Source organism: Misgurnus anguillicaudatus, chromosome 14 (assembly GCF_027580225.2).
Source record: "Misgurnus anguillicaudatus chromosome 14, ASM2758022v2, whole genome shotgun sequence".
In the NCBI taxonomy this organism is placed as follows: Eukaryota; Metazoa; Chordata; class Actinopteri; order Cypriniformes; family Cobitidae; genus Misgurnus; species Misgurnus anguillicaudatus.
In genome coordinates, this window is record NC_073350.2 from 28,462,664 (window position 1) to 28,485,586 (window position 22,923).

At 42.9% G+C, this 22,923-nt stretch overlaps 3 protein-coding genes across 3 annotated transcripts in view; 1 reads left to right on the forward strand and 2 right to left on the reverse strand.

Moving 5' to 3' along the window:
• mapkapk3 (MAPK activated protein kinase 3) overlaps positions 1-4,624 on the reverse strand; it is a 30,156-nt gene extending 25,532 nt beyond the window's left edge. The window contains exon 1 of the mRNA XM_073876190.1: positions 3,633-4,624. Coding sequence (XP_073732291.1) covers positions 3,633-3,917 — 285 coding nt within the window. The 5' untranslated portion in view covers positions 3,918-4,624. The remainder of the gene's footprint in view (positions 1-3,632) is intronic.
• A 166-nt stretch (positions 4,625-4,790) lies between these two features.
• dnah1 (dynein, axonemal, heavy chain 1) overlaps positions 4,791-22,923 on the reverse strand; it is a 54,816-nt gene continuing 36,683 nt past the window's right edge. Inside the window, exons 63-77 of the mRNA XM_073876191.1 lie at positions 21,555-21,750; positions 14,585-14,736; positions 12,976-13,172; positions 12,749-12,893; positions 12,484-12,642; positions 9,793-9,924; positions 9,509-9,679; positions 9,224-9,403; positions 8,954-9,130; positions 8,520-8,690; positions 8,072-8,202; positions 6,130-6,274; positions 5,739-5,945; positions 5,205-5,439; positions 4,791-5,043 (exon numbers count right to left, since the gene is read on the reverse strand). Of these exons, the coding sequence (XP_073732292.1) occupies positions 4,922-5,043; positions 5,205-5,439; positions 5,739-5,945; positions 6,130-6,274; positions 8,072-8,202; positions 8,520-8,690; positions 8,954-9,130; positions 9,224-9,403; positions 9,509-9,679; positions 9,793-9,924; positions 12,484-12,642; positions 12,749-12,893; positions 12,976-13,172; positions 14,585-14,736; positions 21,555-21,750 (2,520 nt within the window). The 3' untranslated portion in view covers positions 4,791-4,921. The remainder of the gene's footprint in view (positions 5,044-5,204; positions 5,440-5,738; positions 5,946-6,129; positions 6,275-8,071; positions 8,203-8,519; positions 8,691-8,953; positions 9,131-9,223; positions 9,404-9,508; positions 9,680-9,792; positions 9,925-12,483; positions 12,643-12,748; positions 12,894-12,975; positions 13,173-14,584; positions 14,737-21,554; positions 21,751-22,923) is intronic.
• On the forward strand, positions 16,050-18,569 carry LOC141369490 (uncharacterized). Its single transcript, XM_073876189.1, has 2 exons — positions 16,050-18,377; positions 18,474-18,569. Exon 1 carries the CDS (start codon positions 16,572-16,574, stop codon positions 18,117-18,119), a length of 1,548 nt encoding a protein of 515 aa, XP_073732290.1. The 5' UTR covers positions 16,050-16,571; the 3' UTR covers positions 18,120-18,377; positions 18,474-18,569.

Genomic DNA, 22,923 nt, shown 5'->3' on the forward strand with positions numbered 1-22,923 from the left:
CCATGTGTTGACAGAATTTCCACTGGATCAGAAAGTTAGGGCCCGACATGCTGAGCTGCTCTCCCCCTAATAGCCAATAGCATACAGCCTCCGGAGATCGCATGCAGACTGCATACGTCATCAAGCCTGATTTATTTAAGTTGACTGAGCATTACATTCGCAAGTCATATGCCAACCCTGTATCACGAAATTATGTACCTATAGTCACGTACATTTTTTGATCCTTTTCTGTGACACTGTCACGTATCTCTGCACTCTTGCATGACCCTATCACGCACCTCAGTCTACGTGTCATTGTCACGTATTGGCCACTAAACTGCTGTTTCCTATTTTTCTGATTTATTTTTTATATTTTCTGATTTTTAAACCATTGTCGCCTGGCGTTAGGGTTAGAGTTGGGTTTGGGTAAGGATGTCTTTTATGTAAATCTAACCCTAAACCGAAGCAACAATGGTCAGAAAATAGGACAAAACAGTTGAGTAACCAATACGTGACAATGATATAAACAGAAATGCGTGATATAGTCACGCAAAAATGCAGAAATAGGTGACAGTGTCACGAAAAAATGATAAAAAAATGTATGTGACTATACATAATTTCGTGATACTGGGTTGCATATGCATATGGCAACAATTACAATTAACTAAGAATAAAAGTCAACTTTATAGTTAATATACTGAAATAAGACGTATATACTGATGGCGTATGCAGCCTACAAATGCGACCTCTAGAGGCTGCAGCCTTCGGATTCAGAAACAGCCTTATGCCCGATTCAAACAGACAGTGATAAGCAATAGCAGCGCGAATTTTCAATTGGACCTTGGTGACTACCGGCGACATAAGTGAAAGTGACCACTGGCGACCATATGGGCATGTCCAGCGATGCGGGAAAGTTACGAAAAGTTTAACTTTATGGAAATAATGAGTTTTCATCGATCGGATCACAAGTGGACGAGAGACACACATCTTGTTTACACATGGTATTTAAATCTGTCTCTTTTGTCCACTTTCGACCACTTCTGTCCTGAATACTGTGAGGGGGTGGTCTATCGAGACGGTGGGCGAGTCTCTCCGCTGTCATTTAAACGCGAGCCGGAGTAATGATGAGTTTATATGGACGCAAACTAATATTATGGTCGGAGTCCATTGCTTTTGTAAGCAAACATGCTGCACAGTGTTTTGTACATGTATATGTTAGAGCTTTCTCTGATTTTTCAGTGCAATTGATGAAATAGGATCGCGCAACTTTCACACACTTGCAAAATGAAATTGTGGAGATCAGCCGCTATAGTTTCATCAATGAAAGGCTAAAAATAGCACTGTACACCGTGTGTTCGCGGCAGAAGTCAGAAAAGACGTAAAACATTGTTTTCAGTACCTCAGATTAGATAAATGAGCGGAGAGAAGGAGGTCCGTGTGGCTGTTCGAACACATTCAACCACATGCGTTTACACTAAAAAAGCAATCCGATCTAAAGGGTTTTCAACTACCTCTGAATGTGGTTGAAAGTGGTCGAAAGTGGACGCGTTCAAAACGTTTTGAACACCATTTACACCTGGCATGTTAATGCCAAGTGTAAACAGCCTCAGAGATTGGCGACACACAGCAAGAAATTTGCTGGCGGTCTGAACGAGGTGTTAGTTTACCTCACAGCTTGGAATTTGATGAGAGGCTGAAGTGCAGAATGACGTCATAAAAAAATCGTTGATCTGTATAGGTGGAAGTGAGAGACTATCCCTCGTTCAGACCACTAGCGACTTTCTTGCTTTGTGTCGCCCGTCTCTTTCATTTCTAAATTTGGTTGTCATAAACAAATGAGTACCGGCCACTCCAGTAACTGACAGGAAGGATGACGTGAATTCCACTGATTCGCTCTCATTGGTAGGCACTCCTGAAAATCGCTTTTTGTTTACATAAAGTTAAACTTTCTTATGCGTTCACACCAGCCGCAGTAGAAGCGTCAAGCGCGAGTGATTTCAATGTTAAGTAAATGTGAAGACGCGTTGGAGGTCTCGCGGTGCGAATGTGGCATTAAGCACGGTGCGGTAGACGCGATTCCGCCTCATTCGCACAAATGGCGCGAATTGAGTGTTGCCGTGGCAAACGCGCGAGTTGAAAAATTTTAACTTTTGCGGAAAAACGCATCGCGTTAACCAATCAGGAGCTTGCTCAAGTAGTGAAGTGATTACAGGATGCAGGGGGAGTCGCAGTAGCCCCTCCCATGACGCGAATTTCCGCGTGAATGTCTCGATGACTAGAATTTCACGCGCGGCTTTCACACACTCAACATTTTCAAGCGGCAAACTAGACGTGGTAGACGCAAATTTGACACCTCAAACGCGGCTGGTGTGAACCCATGGTTAACTTTCTCGTGTTGCTGGACACGCCTATCCGGTCGCCAACGGTTACTTTCCCTCATGTCACCGAAAGTAGCCAAGCTTTGAAATGACAACACAGTCTCACCCCATGGCGTCAATATTTGACGACACTTGACCATGCGTCAATATGTTGACGCGGAGGGTATACCTTTCGCGTCATTTTTTGACGAACTGGGGACTTCAATACTATTAGGTACGCGAAATTAAACAGTTGTCACCTGGCGTTGGGATTAGGGTTAGGTTTGGGTAGGGATGTCATTATGTAAATCTAACCCTAAACCGACGCGAAAATGGTAAGAAAATAGGAAAGAGAATGCAACGGACTTAACAGTATTGAAGTCCCCAGTTCGTCAAAAAATGACGCATGAGATTGCTCTGCTAGTCGCTGGCGGTCTAAATGGGGCCTCATATCTTCGAAATGCGAATTAGGCCAATGTTTTGGAGCACACTAATTTATGCAGTAGATATTTTTAAGGTTAACATCTTAATACTTAAGCCAATAAACAAAATTTTAGACTTAATGGTGGCTAAGTCAGCAGTTCAAAAGTGCAATGCAAATTCCTAAGAAATGTGGATTGCAAAATATGCTTAGAGAACTTTACAAATATGATGTCACACCTCTCATGACTTTTTTGGAAACTTATAAGACAAAGATAGAATGGTTTTATATGGACTTATAAAAAGACTTAACCGCAGAAACAAGAAGTTGGTTGACAATGGTCTTAGAATAAGCAAATCTGAATTTTATCTTAATCTAAGTTTTTTTTGTGTGGTTAACACTGCATGTTAAAATAAAAATTGCTGTAAATTTACAAAAATGTGACAAAAAAAAATCATGATTTTAGCTTAACGTCTTCTTAACTGTTCTACTGAGGAGAAATGTCTCCTTCATCTTGAATGGATTAAATATGAATAAATAAAACAACGTCGTAACACAGCAATGTGAGGTAATTTACTTCTAATAGCCCTATAGTATTTTCCATTTATTTATAATTATATACACCGCTTTTATTACTTATAACCGAGTCATTATTTATAAAATATGTATAATTATTATATGCTTAAGAAATACTTTGTCATACTGTATGTGTGCAGCAAAAAAAGCAATAACCTACTTATAAGTTGTTATACATTTAATACAATACTATGTTAATATAAACAAGACGTCTGTTATCTGTATGAGCTTCAAGGAATTAAACTACATACATAAACCCTCGCGTAACCGTTATAACACGCATGTGTGTAGTATGTTACCTTCAGTGCGCACTTCTGTCCTGTTTTCTTATTATAACACTCTACAACTTTCCCGTTGACTCCCAGACCCAACACTTGACTGGAAATTTTGTAGTCTTCAGTCACGGCATGGCGCTTGATTTCCAGTTTGGGATGGACGGGTAAGCGCGTGGGCTCGCTGTCCGCCGGTTCATTCTGTGCGCGAGCCGCCGCGCTTTCGCTCGTGTCTGTTTCCTCGCGTGGCTCTTCGGGTTTGGACTCGGACGCGTCAGGGCTGTCCGCTTGAGACTTTCCGTTTTGAAGCATCTTCAAGTCCGGTGTAAATGAGTGAGTCTCAAAGGGGCTTTAAAATCCGCCGGTAGACTCGCGCGGTCAGAGAGTGACGCTGATCCGAAAATACACCGCTGATAAATTCCTGTGTGCTGACTGATGTCTACTGTCACAGCGCATTTACCAACACTAATCTTAGTCTGTGATATTGAGATGCATTTAGAAAAAATACCAGATTCAACATCACTAGGATTTCAAGTTTAACATTACCATATTGTTACTAGATAGTTACTAGACATAAAAAAAATCACATTTAATCTATACGATTGTAATCAAAAACACTGTTCTGTTAATATTAAAGTCATACTACTGACTTTGAAGAGATGTGCTGGCGGTGAAACAGTGAAGGATATGAAAAGGAAAGTGAGTTCCCGTCATTGACCGACTCTGTTCACATGGCTCAATTTCTCCACAGCTAATCTCTTAAAGGAGCCGCGCACTTTATTCATGCAGCGCGAGATCGAGATAAGCATCAGTGTCAAACTTTTAACGACGTGTTTTACACGTTATGATCTCCTAACACCTTCACATCCAAGATCTTATAGTTTGCATTTTATCTTTAGCTTTCATGCACACAAACCAGAACTGACTGTAGCTCAATTGTGTTGCATTTGGAGTGTAAATGTTGTGGGTTTGATTCCCAAGGAACAAATTTACTAATACGAGTTTTTTTTATAAAAGCATCTGTGAAATGCCTAAATGTAAAAATTAAACAGGGAAATTCAAACATTTCTACAAACTAAATAATGACTCTCAGTTTCTATTGAATTACAAATTACATTGTAACCTAAAGTTAATTTCCACAAACTCGGTCAGATGTGAAGTTAATGTTCTTGGAAACTACGAAAGTGCTTATCTTGAAATGTTTAATTTTCCGTATGGGAAAGTACATATTAACTTTAGCATTTTTTTAACAGATGCCAATAAAATGTTTGTGTGTGCGTGTGAATTTAGATGCAAATGTGTGTGCATGAGTGAGTCTAGTAGTCCAAAGCACAGATCAGAGCCACACCCCGTTTGATCCAGTGCCCCTGGGTACGATCTGTGGGCAGCTCAACTGCAATAACGTAGTTGGTGGAGTGCCCAGTGGTAGAAAGAGTTCCTGTGGGAGATAAAGCTTTGTGATTAAACACAAAACAAATTGTGACATAAATCTTTGTCACAGGATATACTATACTAATATATTGACTGGGTCAGTTCACAGAGAAACAATACATCTAAAAAACTGCTCTGATAAAGTTAACCCATGCACAAAAAGCTTACCAGCACGAGTGAGAGTTTTGTAGATTGGGCAGACGTAGATTCCAGATAGCGGCGATGTGCGGTTGGGGACAGGGACCATCCAGATAACGGCCATCTCGGTGTAGAGCTCTTTGGGCTGAGACTCAGCCAGCTGGCCTTCATCTGGATTCCAACGTGCCCCCTCCAAAAACAGACCGTGGATGAAGCAGCCAATGTCTGGCCTCTTAGTTAGCTCTGCTGCTGACTGCTTCATCACCTTGAAACCGGAAACATGCCAAGGGTTTTTCAAGAGGTCAAGGTCACCCATCAAAATCAATAAGAACATGGCTTATGGATCTAGATTTCTAAAGAAAATGTATAATGTTGATCATCAAATATGGAAGGTAATGAACAACACAAATGTTTGACCTCCTAAGTTATACGTGGTTCTCATATTGGTCTATCAAATATCAAGCTTACTTAGAGAGCTTAATATGGAAACATACTTTAGGACTTTAATTGCATTACTCTTGGTTTATTTCAAGAAAGCCTTGTGGTTGAAAATGGATTGTGCACCTTGAAGTCAAAAGCAATGGTGTCAATAGAAATCCTACAGCAACGGGCGAAGTTCTGCAGTGTTCCTGTGAGGAAAGCCTGTGGGAAGAAGAACCCGCTGATCCAGAACACAACAGGAATGCCATCCGAGATCCAGTTCTGCAGAAAGCTAATTCGCCGGACCAGATCCGACACCCAAGACGCCAGTGGCTTCAGGGATGGATATGCCTGGGAGAAATGTTTTGTGGAAAATTGTACAGTAAATAACCACAGCACTCACACTTATGTTTACGATGATAGTGCGTTACACAGTGTTTAAGTAGACACAGCCATGAGTGTTAGAACAAACAAAAAGATAATAAAAGATAATTCATTGCATGTCTAACATGGTTAACATTTGGAAAATTCTTGCCTTGGCCTTCCATAAGTCTGGAACAGCATTGATGAACAGACTGTTAGACATGAGCTCCAGTTCAGATGACATAACCACCAAACCCTTCAAAGCCTTCACCAGATCACTGAGACTATGAGAAATCACTGATAACAACTTATTATATCTGTGAGAGAGAGACAAAGAGAGATAGCAAGGTACATATTTAGAGTGCTTAGTAGTGCAACAGACTGTAGCTGTGTCCCAATTCAAAGGCTGCGACCTTCTAAGGACGTATTTTAAGACCGATTGCATCACAGCAGGGCGACTTGAGGCTAGTAAGGCCGTCCCAATTCAAAGAATGCTTAGATCGGCCCTGTCCCAAATGGCACACTTCGGACTTGTGGTCCTTCTCAGAGTCCACACTTTGATGACATCATAGAGTGCAGACTTTAGGGACCCTTGATGCTAGTCCACGTGGGTGCACCGGAGTCATGTTTTGGGACAGACTCGAGCGTCACGCCGGAAATAGTAAGGGAAGTTGCACGTCAGTTTAAACTCCTCCCTTTCGTCGTCGGATTGGTCTGATTACTCTTTCGTAAGGACTTCTGGGTTGGTAAAGTGCGCAAAGCCTGCCGCAGTGCGGGCTTTGCCGTAGACCGCATCAAGGGGACGCTGATGAGCACACTTTAAAGTGTAAACATGACAGATGGGAAACCCTACGGACTCGTAGACTAAGCGAGCACGCGCCATTTAAGTCCACGAGACTGAAAGTCCACATGAAGTGCGCCATTTGGGACAGGGCCAATGGAGCCTCAAAATGCGTCCCAATTTCTCCGCGCTGTTAAGGATAGAACGAATGGATCCTTAACAGCCGAGGATATCCCAAGAGTAATTGCGTGCCTGCAACGGCTGTATATAATGGCTGGATATTCTAAAATAAACAATTAAAACCTTTATTAAATAAAAGTATGCATTATTATGGGATTAGAAAAAAAAATCCTAAAATCATAACAATCCCTAGAATTATTATTGGTATTACCACCATTATTGTAATGCTCTAACTAGTTGCTAAACTGATCTCTTGAACAAATGCCTCGTCGAAAATAACAAATGTTTTGGTTTTCTAGGTAATCTATGTGTTGTTTTTTTTGCTTGTTATATAAATAAACTACGTTTAAAGAACTTTGTAGTTATTTATTCTTAGCGGAGTTTACCGGAAGCTACGTGCAGCCGCTTGTTTATGTTGTTACTGCTGAAACGGTCTGTACATATTATAATTATTATTATTATTTTTATCATTATTACTACACAAATATGTATTATTATCTGTTTGGTTTATTATTATTATCATCATTTCGTCTTATTATTATTATTAACTTATGTTTTGTGTTAATATTATTCTTTTTATGTTGCGTATATTTCTAAGGTTGATAAATTTGATATACACCGAAAAAAATTATTCATTGAATTTAATACATTTTTTTAAGGCAAGTGGCTGCAATCAATTTATTTAAGCTACATTTAAACAAAAAAGATTATTAACGTAAAATAAAATATAAACTTTTGTTTAAATGTAGCTTAAATAAACTGATTGCAACCACTTACCTTAAAAAATTGATTAAATTCAATATATAATTTTTTCAGTGTACTGTTGAATAGTTTAATCTACATCAACGTCTCATATTTTCTAAAATAAATTAATTATTAATTACTTAATTAATTTTAATGAGTTAGAAACGTCTCCGCTGTGTCCTGCTGACAGGCGTGGTGGGCGTGTGCAGCAGGTGACGCCAATTAAGGGTCCTCCGAAGATTAGACCGTCTCATTTTAGTTCTCTTCGCGAACTTCTGAGGCTTCCACCTTGAAAGACCGAGGGCTCATCTTTTAAGGTCGCATGCTTATAAGGTTGCAGCCCTTGAATTGAGACACAGCTTGTATTTTGTCTGGCAAATATTTGTGTTATTGCAGAATGTGTGTGCACCTTATAACCTCCTGGACCAGCACTGTGTTCATAGATTCTTCATACATGACTGGGTATTTCTCCATGACCTCCTGCACATTAATAAGGCCAGGAATCTTCTCCACGATACCCTCCACAATCTCCTCTATGATCTTAATGTGAGAGAGAAACAGAGAAAGCCCATATTCAGATTTATATTAAAAAGGAGTGTATGCATTTAACACTACCAAGGTGTGTAAAGCACAATCCATACAGTAGCTGAGCTGCTGTCGCTATGGTAATCACATCCTTGCATTTGAAAAGATGGATAATATTAAAACCAAAATTCAAGGTCGTGCACTTTCAAATGCTGCCTTTTAAAACTGCAAACCATGTATTCATGTTTTTTAACTACATTACTAGATCCAAACTAATTGGGCTGGTTAAAATTGTACTATACAAAACACATCAAATGTACTGAAGCACTTGCCTCCTCTCTGGATTTGCCTCCGCTTGCTGCTACTCTAGGCTGGAGTTTTACTAAAGTTCCCAGCAGAGCGAAGGTCTCATTTTGTGCGAAGCTGATGTTGGCGTTGTCATGGAGGCCGAAGATCTCCGGCGAGTCGTTAATTGGTAAGCCACGGAAATGTGACAAATAACCCTGTACCAAAATGTATTACATAAGATGTGGTGTGTTTGTGCAGCAGAAAATTCTTGTTACGTGGATCTGAAATTCTTTTATATTGATTTATGTAAAGAAGATGTCAAGCCGTTTATAGTATGATTTGCCCAAAGGAAACACCGTGGATTTGTGTTGCTATCAAATATTACACTGTTGTAGCATCCCAGCCGACATTGCACAAAAAGTACACACTTTACTTATAGTGACTATAGCAACTATAGCAAGTTAAGTTAATTATGGACCTTGAGATTGTTTTGAGTGTTGATCTGTCTGTATTCTCCAGAAGGAGAGTAAATGTGTTCTGGGTTCAGGACATCGGGGGAGTAGAAATTCTCCAGGATGTTTGAAATACAACGACGATCCCAGTTGTCCGTCACACGGCCCCCATAGTTTATTTCACCCGCAGTATACTTCAAAACCTGAGAAGAAATGAAAGGAGGAATAAAATAGGATCAGAGAAGTTGGTACTGGAAGATGACCGTTTTTTTTTGCAACAAAACATCTGGATTTGCCTTGTATGGGATGTCCTGATATTCATCCAGGAACATTTTCAGTTGGCTGATGCAGATCTGCAGATCCCCATCTGTAAACTCATATGGAATGTTGAATCCAAGTGGGCCGAACTTTCTGCGCTCAATAGCATTCCCGTGGAAAAGGCACAGGGACAAGAGAAGAGCCTTAAACTCCGCTGTCTGCCAGAAGAAAGTCAAAGTTTCATATAGTGGTCTTGTTTTTTATTTTTTTATTGGATAACAGGATCTATCAAATGCATAATTGTAAATGTAATAAATGTGAACCTTCGAGCAAGAAGTGATGAAATCATCATTAAGGCTGGCGTAAGTTTTCAGTAGATTGGCTTTAATGCCTCGCGGTGGTTCTATTGTCATCTTGGAGCCGTTTTGCAGGATGGCCACTGGGAACCTATTACTGGGCAAACTAGTCAGCCAGAGACGAAAGTCATGATGGACCTGTAGCACAAATGTTTATGTAAGGAAATAACAAAAAGTCATCAAGCTAAAGTAATAAGGTTAATAATAACAATGTTTATTTAACAAAAGGTCTATAATACTGTAGCTCAGACTTTGTTTGGGTCGATGTTCTCGATAAGTCTCTCCAGAGATGGCATCCAGCTGGGGGCGAGGTGGCAGTTCTGAAAGAAGACCCATTTCCCTGTCTCCATAGCATTCTGCATCATGGACTCAGCAGCGGGGCCCTGAAACACAACATCTAATGTCAGCCTTCTAAACACCCGCATTCTCAAATATATACCGTATACTCCAATGTCTAGATTCATAATCCCTGGGGACATTTCACTAATGCAAATCAGTTATAAAAAACAAACAAATTTGTGAACATAAACATACTGTAAAAGAAAAATACATCTAATACAGCCTGTGAAACACAAATTATATGAATTGTATTAGATTAGACTATATAAATGTTTTTTTAAGTGTGTAGGTCAGTAATGTCATAGTTTTTAGTAAGTGTTTTTAGTAACATAATTAGCACTTGAGTGGGGAATCTTTTATTAATGTTCCACTATGCATATGTATAAGATCCTCTTTGCCACTAGGAATGTATTTCAAAGGCGGTGGAAACTTTTCACTATGATGACTACGATTTTATTTACACAGGTGCTGGTCATATAATTAGAATATCATCAAAAAAATTTAATTTCACTAATTCCATTCAAAAAGTGAAACTTGTGTAGTATATTCATTCATTACACACAGACTGATATATTTCAAATGTTTATTTCTTTTAATTTTGATGATTATAACTGAAAACTAAGGAAAATCCCAAATTCAGTATCTCAGAAAAAAGACCAATCCAAAGAAGGGATTTTTAGAAATCTTGGCCAACTGAAAAGTATGAACATGAAAAGAATGAGCATGTACAGCACTCAATACTTAGTTGGGGCTACTTTTGAGAGCCCAGGTTGCTCTGATAGTGCGGTTATCCATATTGCTTGTACACTTTTTTCTACCACATCTTTTCCTTCCCTTCGCATCTCTGTTAATGTGCTTGGCCACAGAGCTCTGTGAACAGCCAGCCTCTTTTGCAATGACCTTTTGTGTCTTGCCCTCCTTGTGCAAGGTTTCAATGGTCGTCTTTTGGACAAATGTCAAGTCAGCAGTCTTCCCCATGATTGTGTAGCCTACAGAACTAGACTGAGAGACTATTTAAAGGCCTTTGCAGGTGTTTTGAGTTAATTAGCTGATTAGAGTGTTGCACCAGGTGTCTTAAAAACTGAACCTTTCACAATATTCTAATTTTCTGAGATATTTGGGATTTTCCTTAGTTGTCAGTTATAATTAGAGCCCGACGATAAAGGATTTTGAAGGCCGATACCGATACAAATGTTTGTTGGTTTTAAAATCCGATATTCCGATATATCGGCCGATATTTTCCATCAAAAAAGCGCAACAAAACATTAACAGATTTCCCTAACATTAGTTATTTGTAGTTATTTATGAGTTTTAACTAAAATAATATGATAATGCATTTTAAATATTGTCACAACAGAACAGAGGAACATCAAAATATATTAAAGTTCTGATAAATAAAATGTATAAAAATACAAACTTAAGATATGAAATGTAAAGGCCTTTGAACAAAGACAACAACAACCAAATCAAAGTTACTAGTTTTAAAAGACTTGGTTCATAAATATAACTTTGAATAGGACTGGAGACAAATCCTGTTAAGTTCTGATAAATAACAACAACAGCAAAATATAAATTGCTGATCAATTGACTCAGGCAGTGGCTAGACGCCTAAATCTGGACCCCACCAGCAGCTACTGGTTCAGAGCGCTCTGTCAAAAACACCAACAGTGAGGAAATCTAATGAAGGCTGTTTCGTCCATTTTTTTTTAATATTCATTTATCGGCCATTATGAATGCTGATACCGATAGTTTGAAAAATACCTAATATCGGCCGATAATATCCGCCTGCCGATATATCGGTCTGGCTCTAGTTATAATCATCAAAATTAAAAGAAAGAAACATTTAACATATATCAGTCTGTGTGTAATAATAAAATGTCAAATGAATTTCAAGTTGGTTTCTAAATTTGAAAAAAAAGGCACAAAAACAAGGTCATTTGATTTAAGGAACTAAATTTACATTTTTTGTTGTCTTCAGTCACTTTTGACCAAAAAAATACGTTTTGAATTTTGATACAAAACTTGGTGACTTTTGTGGCACTTGCTAAGGGAACACATGGGCACAATTTGATTGGATGTAATCGGTCACAATTCTACTCCATGGGAAATGAAAGAAAACAAAAATTTAGAAAATAAAAAATACCAAAATAAGTGTTATGTCTAATTGATCTCTATCAATGTCTGTTTTTTGTTGTACTTTTAGTACATTTTTAATCAAATAATGGGCAACAAAATGCACCCCATGTGTCCTTTTTCTAAAACAATGTTCAGGTTGTACTGTAATAATAATGCAATTCAACATGTCAGACGAGAACACCTTAAAAAACAGTAGTCATTGAAAATATCTAAATATGTGTCTAAATGTAATTATGTCTAAGATATATGTCTAAGCCTCTTTATAGAGTTATACAGGCATCTAGTGGTGACACCATGGCAATGCATGTGATATGAGGATTAAAATGTATTGATTCAATATATTATTGCATATATATTATATTGTCAATGCTTACAGTGCAGAGCTGGGCAAAATGTTTTGTATGTTTAAAGCATAAAACTGTGTATGTATGTAAGGTTTTGCTTATATTTTTAGACAATATTCTGACCTGGCCTTGGCCAAGAGAAATGGCATTCAGTTTCTTTGAAAACTTCATGACCTCTGCGAACTTGTAGAGGTCAGCAGCGGGGTCAGTGCCAGGAGACAGGACGAAAATTAGTGGGGTGGACGGAGACGACTCTTTAAACACCACAGACAGGTCTGACGTCTGGGAATAAGAGACAAATTACAAACCGAGGATAATGAGATATTTACTGCATAATAAACATCACCAGTTTGATGGTGAATCAATGTGTGGACTATGATCTGTGCACCTGAGGCTCAATGAATCTCTGACCAAGCTGTGATGCCACAAAGTCCTGCAGGCCGTGAGTGAGCGTGTCGGCTCTTAGACATTTCAGGACCAGAAGCTTCTGGAAAGAGTCTAAAATGTTGTGCCACTCACCTGGAAGAGGTTCCCTGCAAACACAGAAAATCTAAACACAAGAACTACAGCGAGGACAGTCCTTTAACAGGACCTATATTGTAGGTGTGTTTGTACCTGTGTGGTTGGTTACTATCGAATATCCTCTTGAAACTAAGTTTATGTTCGGTAAAACTCTCTGCCAGTTTGCTGAAGGTGGGCAGGGCACTCAGTGCCAGTACGTCCTGCCAAGCTCTTATTGACAGCCAGTTTGGTGCAGGGTTTGGAGCCTGTTTCTGGGTAAGGCCACCTGATAACATGTAACGCCACTCAGCCTGTATAAACACACACAAATGGGTCTTAGATAACCAAGTTTACAAGGTGCCTATTTCCTAATGCCATTATTTCACTATCAATATGATATCTACAAGCACATGGGTCTTTAAACGGAGATTCGCGGCCCACAGGGGGTCCGCCAAATGATGTTTAATCACAAGTTTTTTTGTTGTTAAAAATGTATAACATATGTACAAAACTTTACAACCAATGTGCCCTTTAAGTTGCACACGTGTGTGGCCGCATAGGCTTATTGAAGGTCTGAAACTGAAAACTAAACTAAAAGCTTAGGTTCAGATAAATGTGTAATTGTCCATCTCACATTAAAATGAAAATGTATTACACTGCAAATTCCTTAAAATAATAATTAACTCATTTCCCGCCAGCCATTTTTTGAAACGTTGCCTGCCAGCATTTTTTGTGATTTTCACAAAATGACTTCCAGGAAAATTTTCTTCTAAAAATATATAAACATACAAATATATAAAATAAAATAAAAGACCCTCTGCTTCCAAACAAACAATAAACAAACATAAATGGAAAAAAAAACTTTTCATCCTATCTATATTTTTTCTCTGTTTATAAACTTTTAAATATGGGTATTTTTCTTTTAAAAAAAAATAGCAAAAAGCTGAAATAATTGCATTTTTGTGAAGGAATTTTGTTAGAGATCAGATTCAGAACAATTATCAAAACATACACAGAGTTTAAAATTAGTAAACATTTTTGCTTCATTTTTTTTTTATAAATAAGGTATGTGCACCATCTAGTGGATAATCACGGTTACAGATTACAAAACCTCATCAAATTTTTTTTATGCAAATGTTTTCTTTTAATTGACGCGTTAACTTGTCAATGGCGGGGAAAGAGTAAAACTAAATCTATTATAACAATAACAAATACCATATAGAAAATGATGTGCTTTATTATTAAATTATTGTGCTTTGCGTAATTTGTGCCTAATACAATAAAGCAGCCTCTTGTACTTTACTGCCTACTTAAATATCTCTGTTTTACTAGGGTGACCATACGTGCCATTCTTCTCGGACGCGTCCTGGCCAGGATTTCAGGTGCGTCTTCTGGAAGTCCTCCTTGTCGACCGCATACGTTATAGAGGATTATTATTATTATTACAGAAAAGCAACCGCTACATTTTAAGGTAAGAATGAAACTACGATTGTATGTCTTATGTTTTTAAATAAATGGCGTATGCTGTCAACAAATATGACTTCCAAAAGACACTCCAGAATTCCCGGCCAGGACGCGTCCGGGAAGAATGGCACGTATGGTCACCATAGTTTTACACATTTAGTATCAGTAGGTACTCTGCTCCATGCCTCTCTCATCTAAGGGGTCCTTGCCCTAAAAAACATTGAACACCACTGTATTAGCATATTTTTTTATCTCTGACCATGTCAATCTTGTTGTCGTTCATCAGGATTCGGGCACACAGGAGGAAGGCAAACATAAGCTTGTGTTTCTCAAACAGGCTGCGGCAGACGTTACAGTACAGGCTGAAGGTGAAGAACTCATTAATGTTGGTAATGCGCTCCTTTACTGTCTCTGTGGAGAGATTAAAGGTTGGGGTTGAAACCAAACATTTCTCAGCATAAATCTTAATCATTTGTGAGGATGTCTGCAGTGGCGGCTCGTGACTGCTTTTCCGAGGGGTGCAAATTTAAAATATGTGTTTGGTGTGTCGTGTGTTGCTTTTGTTTTCAAAATATGTGTTTGTTGTGTCATGTGAACCATGTGCATCCTGTGTTTTGTCAAAATAAGTGCCTGCTGCACACGCGTCATTTATGATAAAAGAGACGCTCACGTTCACGATAAAATACACGCAAGACACTCCCTTAACAGTAAACTCTGATTATGCATGAGATTATGCGAGTATCTGGCAAACGCAAGCGTCTCTTTTATCATAAAGCCTTTAGATGCGTCTGCAGCAGACACTTATTTTGAGAAGACACGTGATGAACATAAAATCGCTCAACGCGCAGAACACATAAGGAACCACACACATGACAGGCTACATATACATGTGACGAACTTTGCATCGTGAGCCCTCGAAAAAATAAGTCACCGGCCGCCACTGCATGTCTGTGAAATCCAGGATAAAGTCTTATAATCTAAATCTAATCTTAACATTTTAAGCTGGGTTTACACAGGCCTGCTAACATTTGGTAAAGCGCATTTCTATTTCATCCCTACTGACCGCCAGAGGCGGTGCTTAAGCACTGAATGATCCATCTCGCGCATGCGCAGGTCGAGTGTTTATACCAACAAAGTCACCCGTGACCCCTGATGCCTACGGAGAGTCTATAACTTCCGGTGACATCAGAGGATCTGTTCCTTTTCATCTTCTCGCTTCGCAAGTTGTTTTTTCCGCGCTAGCAAAAAGACTAGGATATTGTGTTTCATTCGTTGCTGGTGGCCTCGTGACATTTTATTGTCGGAGCAGCGAGTTGCTCGCCCTCCAAAGGCCGCAACGAAATCCACCGACAGGTGAGTTACAAACTTTTTATATAACTGCTCGTTTGGTGCATTTGTTGGTGACGGCTGTGTTTTCGCTCCCTCTCCCGACATTTGTAATCTAACGTTAACAGTTACCTTTATATTATTGATTCATCTGCGATTTATTGTTGTAACACGGACGCGTTTTTTGGTTGATTGTTAAGCTGCGCTCGTGTAGTTACTTTGTGCCAACTCGGTTGTGCCGGTTTATTTTGTTAAACGTCTTTTTGCGCTTTAACTGCGCTTTGTGTATTTAGTACCAACTCGGTTGTGTCGGTTTTGTTAAACGTTCGGCGCTTAACTGCGCTTGTGTATTCGTGCCAACTCGGTTGTGCCAGCTTTTTGTTAATCATTCGGCGCTTAACTGCGCTTTGTGTATTTTGCAACAACTCGGTTGTGCCAGTTTTTTGTTAATCGTTTCGGCGCTTAACGGCGCTTTGTGTATTCGTGCCAACTCGGTTGTGCCGGTTTTTGTTAATAGCGCTTACCCTTAACTGGCTTCACAACGTTTGCGGTGACGGTTGTGCTTTCACTCCCGGCACCGGTACTGCGTTTAGTGTCTTATTTTTTCGTTACCCTAAGCTGGTGAAGGCAGTGCTTTCGCTCCCGTTCCCAGCATATTTGTGCCTCAGTGACTAGATTGGTTGCAGTGTTCCCGCTGAAGCTAATCTTTTTTCTTTTTTGCTACATTTGTTGGTGAAGGTTGTGCTTTCGCTTCCTCTCCCGGCATCTGTACTGCATTCTGTGTCTATTTTTTCGTTGGGATAGTTTACCCTTAGCTGGTGAAGGCAGTGTTTTCGCTCCCGCTCCCAGCATAGGCGTGCCCCTGTGACTGACTGGTGGCAGCGTTTCCGCCGAGGCTACCTTTTTTCTCAGTTGCCAGCATGGTTGGCAAACACTCCTGCTCGGCCTGTATGGCTCCTCTGCAGCTTGAGGATGGCCATGATTTATGTCCCTCATGTCTTGGCTTCGAACATTTAAAGGAGGGTCTTTCTGACGACCCCTGCATGAACTGTGGTATCATGCCTCGGGCAGTGAGGGCAGCTAGACTGGCTGAGGTGGAGCAACTGTTGGGCTCTACTTCGTCGATTGGACATTTGACCCCAGCCCAGCGACTGGTTCCAGATCAGTCTGGGCAGTCTAAACGTCAGGCTGCTGAGGCTGCAGGCCCCACTCCTGCAAAAAAGGCTAAGGGACCCCGGCTTGCCTCTAAAGTGGACCAACTAACAGCGGAGCTCAATACTATGAAGTCACTCTTCCTGGCTTTCCAGTCCGGGACTGGAGCAGAGCCGCCGGATGATTTTGTCCCCTCGGCAGCCTCCTTGGAGTCGGAGGACGATGTGCTTTCCATGGCAGCGTCAGCTGGCCAGTTTAATGAATATGAGCCAGAGGTACTTCCACAGATGGGAGCCTCCCAACCTTCTGGGGCCTGCTCCCGTTCTTCAACCCATAGCTCTACTGGTGGTGTTGAGGACTGCTCTATGGGAGCCATCATTCGTATGGCTCTTGCTCGTCTCCAGTTGGACGTCCCGCAAACTCAGCCGGCTCCGGCCAGTGCTTTTTTCAGGCGTGTCCCAGCCTCCGTCAGCTTTACTGCGCCCCCATCGGAGGAGTATTTGAGGGAGTTGCAGGCATGTTGGAGGGATTCTAGGGCCCTCTCTCATGCAACGTCCGATGGCCGGACCCTGGCAGCCATGCAGGACGCACAGAAGTTCGGATTGGACCGCATGCCAGCAGTTGAGCCAACAATAGCGGCTCTTATCATCTCACCTGATGAGGCCTTGAGGCCGGATGCTAGGTGCCCTCGTCCCCAGTGCCGGGTTACAGATGACCTGCTCTGTAAGGCCTATGATGCAGCGGCCCGCATGGGACGCATCAGTAACTCCATGTCCCACCTGATGCTCGCTTTGTCAACTTCCCTGCAGGAGACTGAGTTGGATGCCTCTGTCCACAATTTTAGTGATGCTTCACTACAGGCATTCGCTTTGATGTCTAGGGAATTGGGGCGGTTGATGTCTACTCTTGTGCAGGCTCGCCGCCAGGTATGGTTGGCACAATCTCCTCTCACTGAGGCCTGTAGGAGAACCCTCTGCAGTGTTCCGGTGGAACCAGGGGAGCTGTTTGGTTCCACAGCTCTGGAAGCGCTTGAGCGCACGGTCCAAGCCGGACGGACTCGACAGCAGCTGTCCGGGCTTCAAAGAAGCGTTCCGCCTCCTAGCAGGCCTAGAGGTCCTCCAGCTGCCCCACAGCGCAGCTCTCGTCCACAGGCTCACCCCAGGGGCTACCGAAGGTCTCTGCGCCCACGTCCACAGCCTGCTCAGCAGCAGGCACCGACCTTTCGGGTGCCTGACCGGCTTCCCTCAGGACAGCCTCAGTCCTTTCCAACCCGTCGTGCCTCTGGAACCTTTAGAGGCCGGGGACCCCGGCGCTGAAGCCCGGGGGTCGGCCGTCGGCTGTTTTTCCCAGCAGCAGCTCAGCTATTGGGCTGCCTCCACCAGGGACCCATGGGTGCTCTCAACCTTAACCCACGGGTACAAACTTCAGTTCCGACGCCGGCCCCCAGCCCATGGCCGGGTCAAGATGACCATCATAAGCGACCCGGCAAAAGCCCAAGCCCTCACCCAGGAGTTGTCCGCCCTCCTGGACAAGGGTGCCATCGAGCCAGTAGATCCCCTGTTGCACCCCGGGGGGTTCTACTCAACTTACTTTCTGGTAGCAAAGAAAGATGGCGGACTCCGTCCTATCCTCGACCTGAGGGGTCTCAACAGGTTCCTGAAGGTTCTGAGGTTCCACATGCTGACCACTGCAGAGGTTCTACGTACAATTGCCAAAGGAGAGTGGTTTACGTCAGTAGACCTGAAGGATGCCTACTTCCACATCCACACCATCGGCAGTTTCTGCGGTTTGCCTTTCAAGGGCGCCATTTCCAGTTCCGAGTGCTCCCATTCGGTCTCTCCCTCTCCCCTCGGGTGTTCACCAGGTGTGTGACGGCAGCCCTTTCGCACTTGCAGTCGCAGGGCATGAAGATTCTCCCATATCTGGACCACTGGCTCATCGGTGCGCCATCCCAGTCTCAAGTGGCACTGGACACGTCGTGTCTTCTCTCCCATGTGGCCCGCCTGGGCCTCCGGGTGAATTTTACAAAGAGTTGCCTGGTTCCATCGCAGGGCACGCTTTTTCTCGGGATGACTCTCGACGCAATCACCATGAAGGCTCGCCCATCACCACAGCGGGTGGACGACATCCTCCGCCGCCTCCTCCTGTTTCGGGGGGGCAGGCAGTTATGCTATGTGGAGTTTTTGCGCCTCCTAGGAAAACTCACAGCTGCCGCTACCGTGATTCCTCTAGGACTGCTGTCGCTGCGTCCCCTCCAGAGGTGGTTGCACGGCTTTCATCTAGATGTCAAGTGGCACCGGCACAGGAAACTCAAGGTGTCACGTCGTTGCCTTCTTGCTCTGGCCCCATGGAGAGTAAGGTCATTTCTCCTGCAGGGCATGCCCTTGGGTTCCATCGCATCTCGTCGGGAAATCCTCACAACAGATGCTTCCCTCTCAGGATGGGGTGCTGTGTGGCAGAATCGAACAGCTCAGGGGCTGTGGTCTGTGCAGGAGCGCTCACAGCACATCAATGTCCTGGAACTGCGGGCTGTGCACAGGGCATTGCAGGTTTTCCTTCCCTTCCTGGGAGGCCGGCATGTGCTTGTGCGATCAGACAATGTCTCGACTGTGTCTCACATAAACCACCACGGAGGCACCAAGTCTGCACCACTGCTGCAGGCATCCCAGGATCTCCTGCTGTGGGCAGGGCCACACCTGGCCAGCCTGAGGGCGATGTATTTGCCTGGGGAGCAGAATCAGGCGGCAGACTTACTCTCCCGTTGCAAGCCTCCGCAGGGGGAGTGGCGGCTTCATCCGGATGTGGTCCTCAGCATCTGGGACATCTTCGGCAGGGCAGGGGTGGATCTCTTTGCCTCAGAGGAATCGACCCATTGTCCCCTTTGGTTCTCCTGGACGGAGAAGAGCAGCCCTCTGGGCCAGGATGCTCTCGCACACGATTGGCCAGAGGTTCTCCTCTATGCCTTTCCACCAATCCCTCTGATTCTTCCAACACTGCAGAGAGTCCTCCAACACGGTCACAGGCTACTGTTGGTAGCCCCCTTCTGGCCGGGAAGAACATGGTTTCCACTGTTGTACAGTCTCTGCAACGGTTCACCGTGGCGCCTCCCAGACAGGAGGGATCTCCTGTCTCAGTTACGGGGCCAAATCTGGCATCCCGATCCTCACCGCCTGCAGCTGTGGGTCTGGTCACTGCAGGGCCCGACCCGCTGCTGACTGAGTTTTCAGATGGCGTCTGCAATACCATATTGAATGCAAGGGCGCCTTCTACCCGGGCGCAGTATGAGAACAGGTGGCGGCTGTTTACTACATGGTGCTCAGACAGGAATGTGGACCCTGTGCACTGTTCAGTTCCAAAGATTCTAGAGTTTCTCCAGTCACTCTTGGATGGCGGCCGGTCCCCGGCTACCTTGAGGGTATATGTGGCAGCCATTTCCTCTCGACATGCTCGGGTGGACAACGACACGGTGGGGTGTCACAGATTGGTGTCCCTTTTTCTGAAGGGTGCATGGCGGTTACGCCCCCCACGAGCACAACGCGCTCCAGCCTGGGATCTACACCTGGTGCTCGATTCCCTATGTTCACCTCCCTTTGAACCCCTGGCTCAGGCAGAGCTGAAGTGGGTCTCTATTAAGACTGCCTTTCTCCTTGCTATCACGTCAGCGAAACGTGTTGGGGAACTTCATGCGCTCTCTGTGAGTGACTCATGTTTGAGGTGGAACTCCGATGGCTCAGGGGTTACCCTGTGGCCGAATTCAGCTTTTCTTCCGAAGGTTTTGTCATCAACCAACCTTAACCAACCTATCCACCTGGCACAATTTACTCCCCCAGAAGGGGAGGACAGATTACAGCTGCTGTGTCCCGTACGGGCTCTCAGAGCCTGCGTTGTCGCGACTGCGAGTATAAGGCAGTCAGACAAACTCTTCCTCTGCTATGGTGGTCCTAGGAGGGGCTGTGCTCTCTCCAAACAGCGGTTGTCTCATTGGGTGGTGGATGTAATCACCCAGGCATATAAACGAGGTGGTCACCCCCTGCCATCCGGGGTGAGGTGCCACTCTACCAGGGCAGTCTCAACTTCATGGGCGGCCCTGCGCGGCGTGCCCCTGGAGCGGATCTGTGAGGTGGCATCATGGGCATCCCCGAGTACCTTCTCCAGGTTCTACCGGGTGAATGTCGCCACCCCCCATCCACTGGAGGTGGTCCTGTTGCCAGACTCTGCGCTGTCCTCTCAATAAGGTACGTGCTAAATTCCTCGTGACTTTTCTGGTATGTGTCATCCAGTGCTTAAGCACCGCCTCTGGCGGTCAGTAGGGATGAAATAGAACGAGAGTTACGTATGTAACTACGGTTCTATGAATCCCGGATGACCGCCAGAGCGTTCTGTCACTCAGAATTCCCGTGTACTCGCGAGAAGATTCTGTAGGAACAGATCCTCTGATGTCACCGGAAGTTATAGACTCTCCGTAGGCATCAGGGGTCACGGGTGACTTTGTTGGTATAAACACTCGACCTGTGCATGCGCGAGATGGATCATTCAGTGCTTAAGCACCGCCTCTGGCGGTCATCCGGGATTCATAGAACCGTAGTTACATACGTAACTCTCGTTTTACAGAGCAAATCACAGTATACACATTTGATGAGTGTGTTGTAAATTTGGGAAAATACTGTCAACCAAACAGTTGAGATTACAAAGTAATGTTTTTTAATGTTGGATACTTTAGATTTTGAAGTACTTTTTATTGTTTATCGAACCTGCTTTATTCGAGTTGGCGATACCAGCCATGAAAATTCCTAGAAACCACTCCAAAGAATACTGATACATGGGGTCCACGATTGACAGATCTGACACACAGAAGAAGAGAATCTGCGCTCGGACAGCCACAGGAACGTACTCCAGACGAGTGGCATCAATGTCCCTCTCAGTCGCCTCGGCTACTGTTACTTTAGCCTAGTGGGTTCGAGAAATCAAACCAGTTTTATTAGTTAGCACTCCATTAATATCTCTCAAGAAATAAACTTTTGTAATCATTACTTAATTGTCCTTTTTAAAAAACTGAGTTCAAAGTTTACAGTAACACTCCTTTCTAAAGCACCCTCCCCTCCCTCTGCACTGCAAAAATGACTTTCTTACTTAGTATTTTTGTCTTGTTTTCAGTAAAAATATCTAAAAATTCTTAAATTAAAATGTATTTTCTTGATGAGCAAAATGACCTAAGTAAATAATACTAGTTTTTAGACAAAAATATAAACTTTAAGTAAGTTGGTGCTTAAAACAAGCAAAAAACTGCTTACTTTTTCATAAACACTTAAAGGATTAGTCCATTTTCTTAAAAGAAAAATCCAGATAATTTACTCACCACAATGTCATCCAAAATGTTGATGTCTTTCTTTGTTCAGTCGAGAAGAAATTATGTTTTTTGAGGAAAACATTGCAGGAGTCCATTTGAATGGACTTTAGTAGAGCCCAACATTTAACACTTAACACTTGACAGTTTCTTCAACGGAGTCTCAAAGGACTACAAACGATCCCAAACGAGGCACAAGGGTCTTATCTAGCAAAACGATTGTCATTTTTGACAAGAAAAATAAAAAGTATGCACTTTTAAACCACAACTTTTCGTCCAGGTCCGATCCTGTGATACGCCAGCGTGACCTAACGTAAATGCGTAGTGACGTAGAGAGGTCACGTGTTACATATATGAAACGCACATTTGCGGACCATTGTAAACAATAAACTGACACAAAGCCATTAATTAGTATCAGTTGACATACAACAACGTAGGAACAGTCCTCTTTCTCAACACTGGGCATAGTTTCGTGTTCGTCCTCTGTGACCTCTTGACGTGATGACGTATTGCGTGGGGCCACGCTGGCGCATCACGACCGGACCCAGACGAGAAGCTGTGCTCCAAAAGTGCATATTTTTTATTTTTCTTGTCAAAAATTGTATTTTTCTTGACAATCGTTTCGCTAGATAAGACCCTTCTCGTTTGGGATTGTTTATAGTCCTTTGAAACTCCGTTGAAAAAAATTGTTAAGTGTTGAGTTAAGTATTAAGTGTTGGGCTCCACCAAAGTCCACCAAAATGAGAAAAATCCTGCAATGTTTTCCAAAAAAAAAC

What these genes read in the sequence shown, in the direction of transcription:
- LOC141369490 (XM_073876189.1), top strand. Translation starts at nt 16,572, where the DNA reads ATGGTTGGCAAACACTCCTGCTCGGCCTGTATGGCTCCTCTGCAGCTT.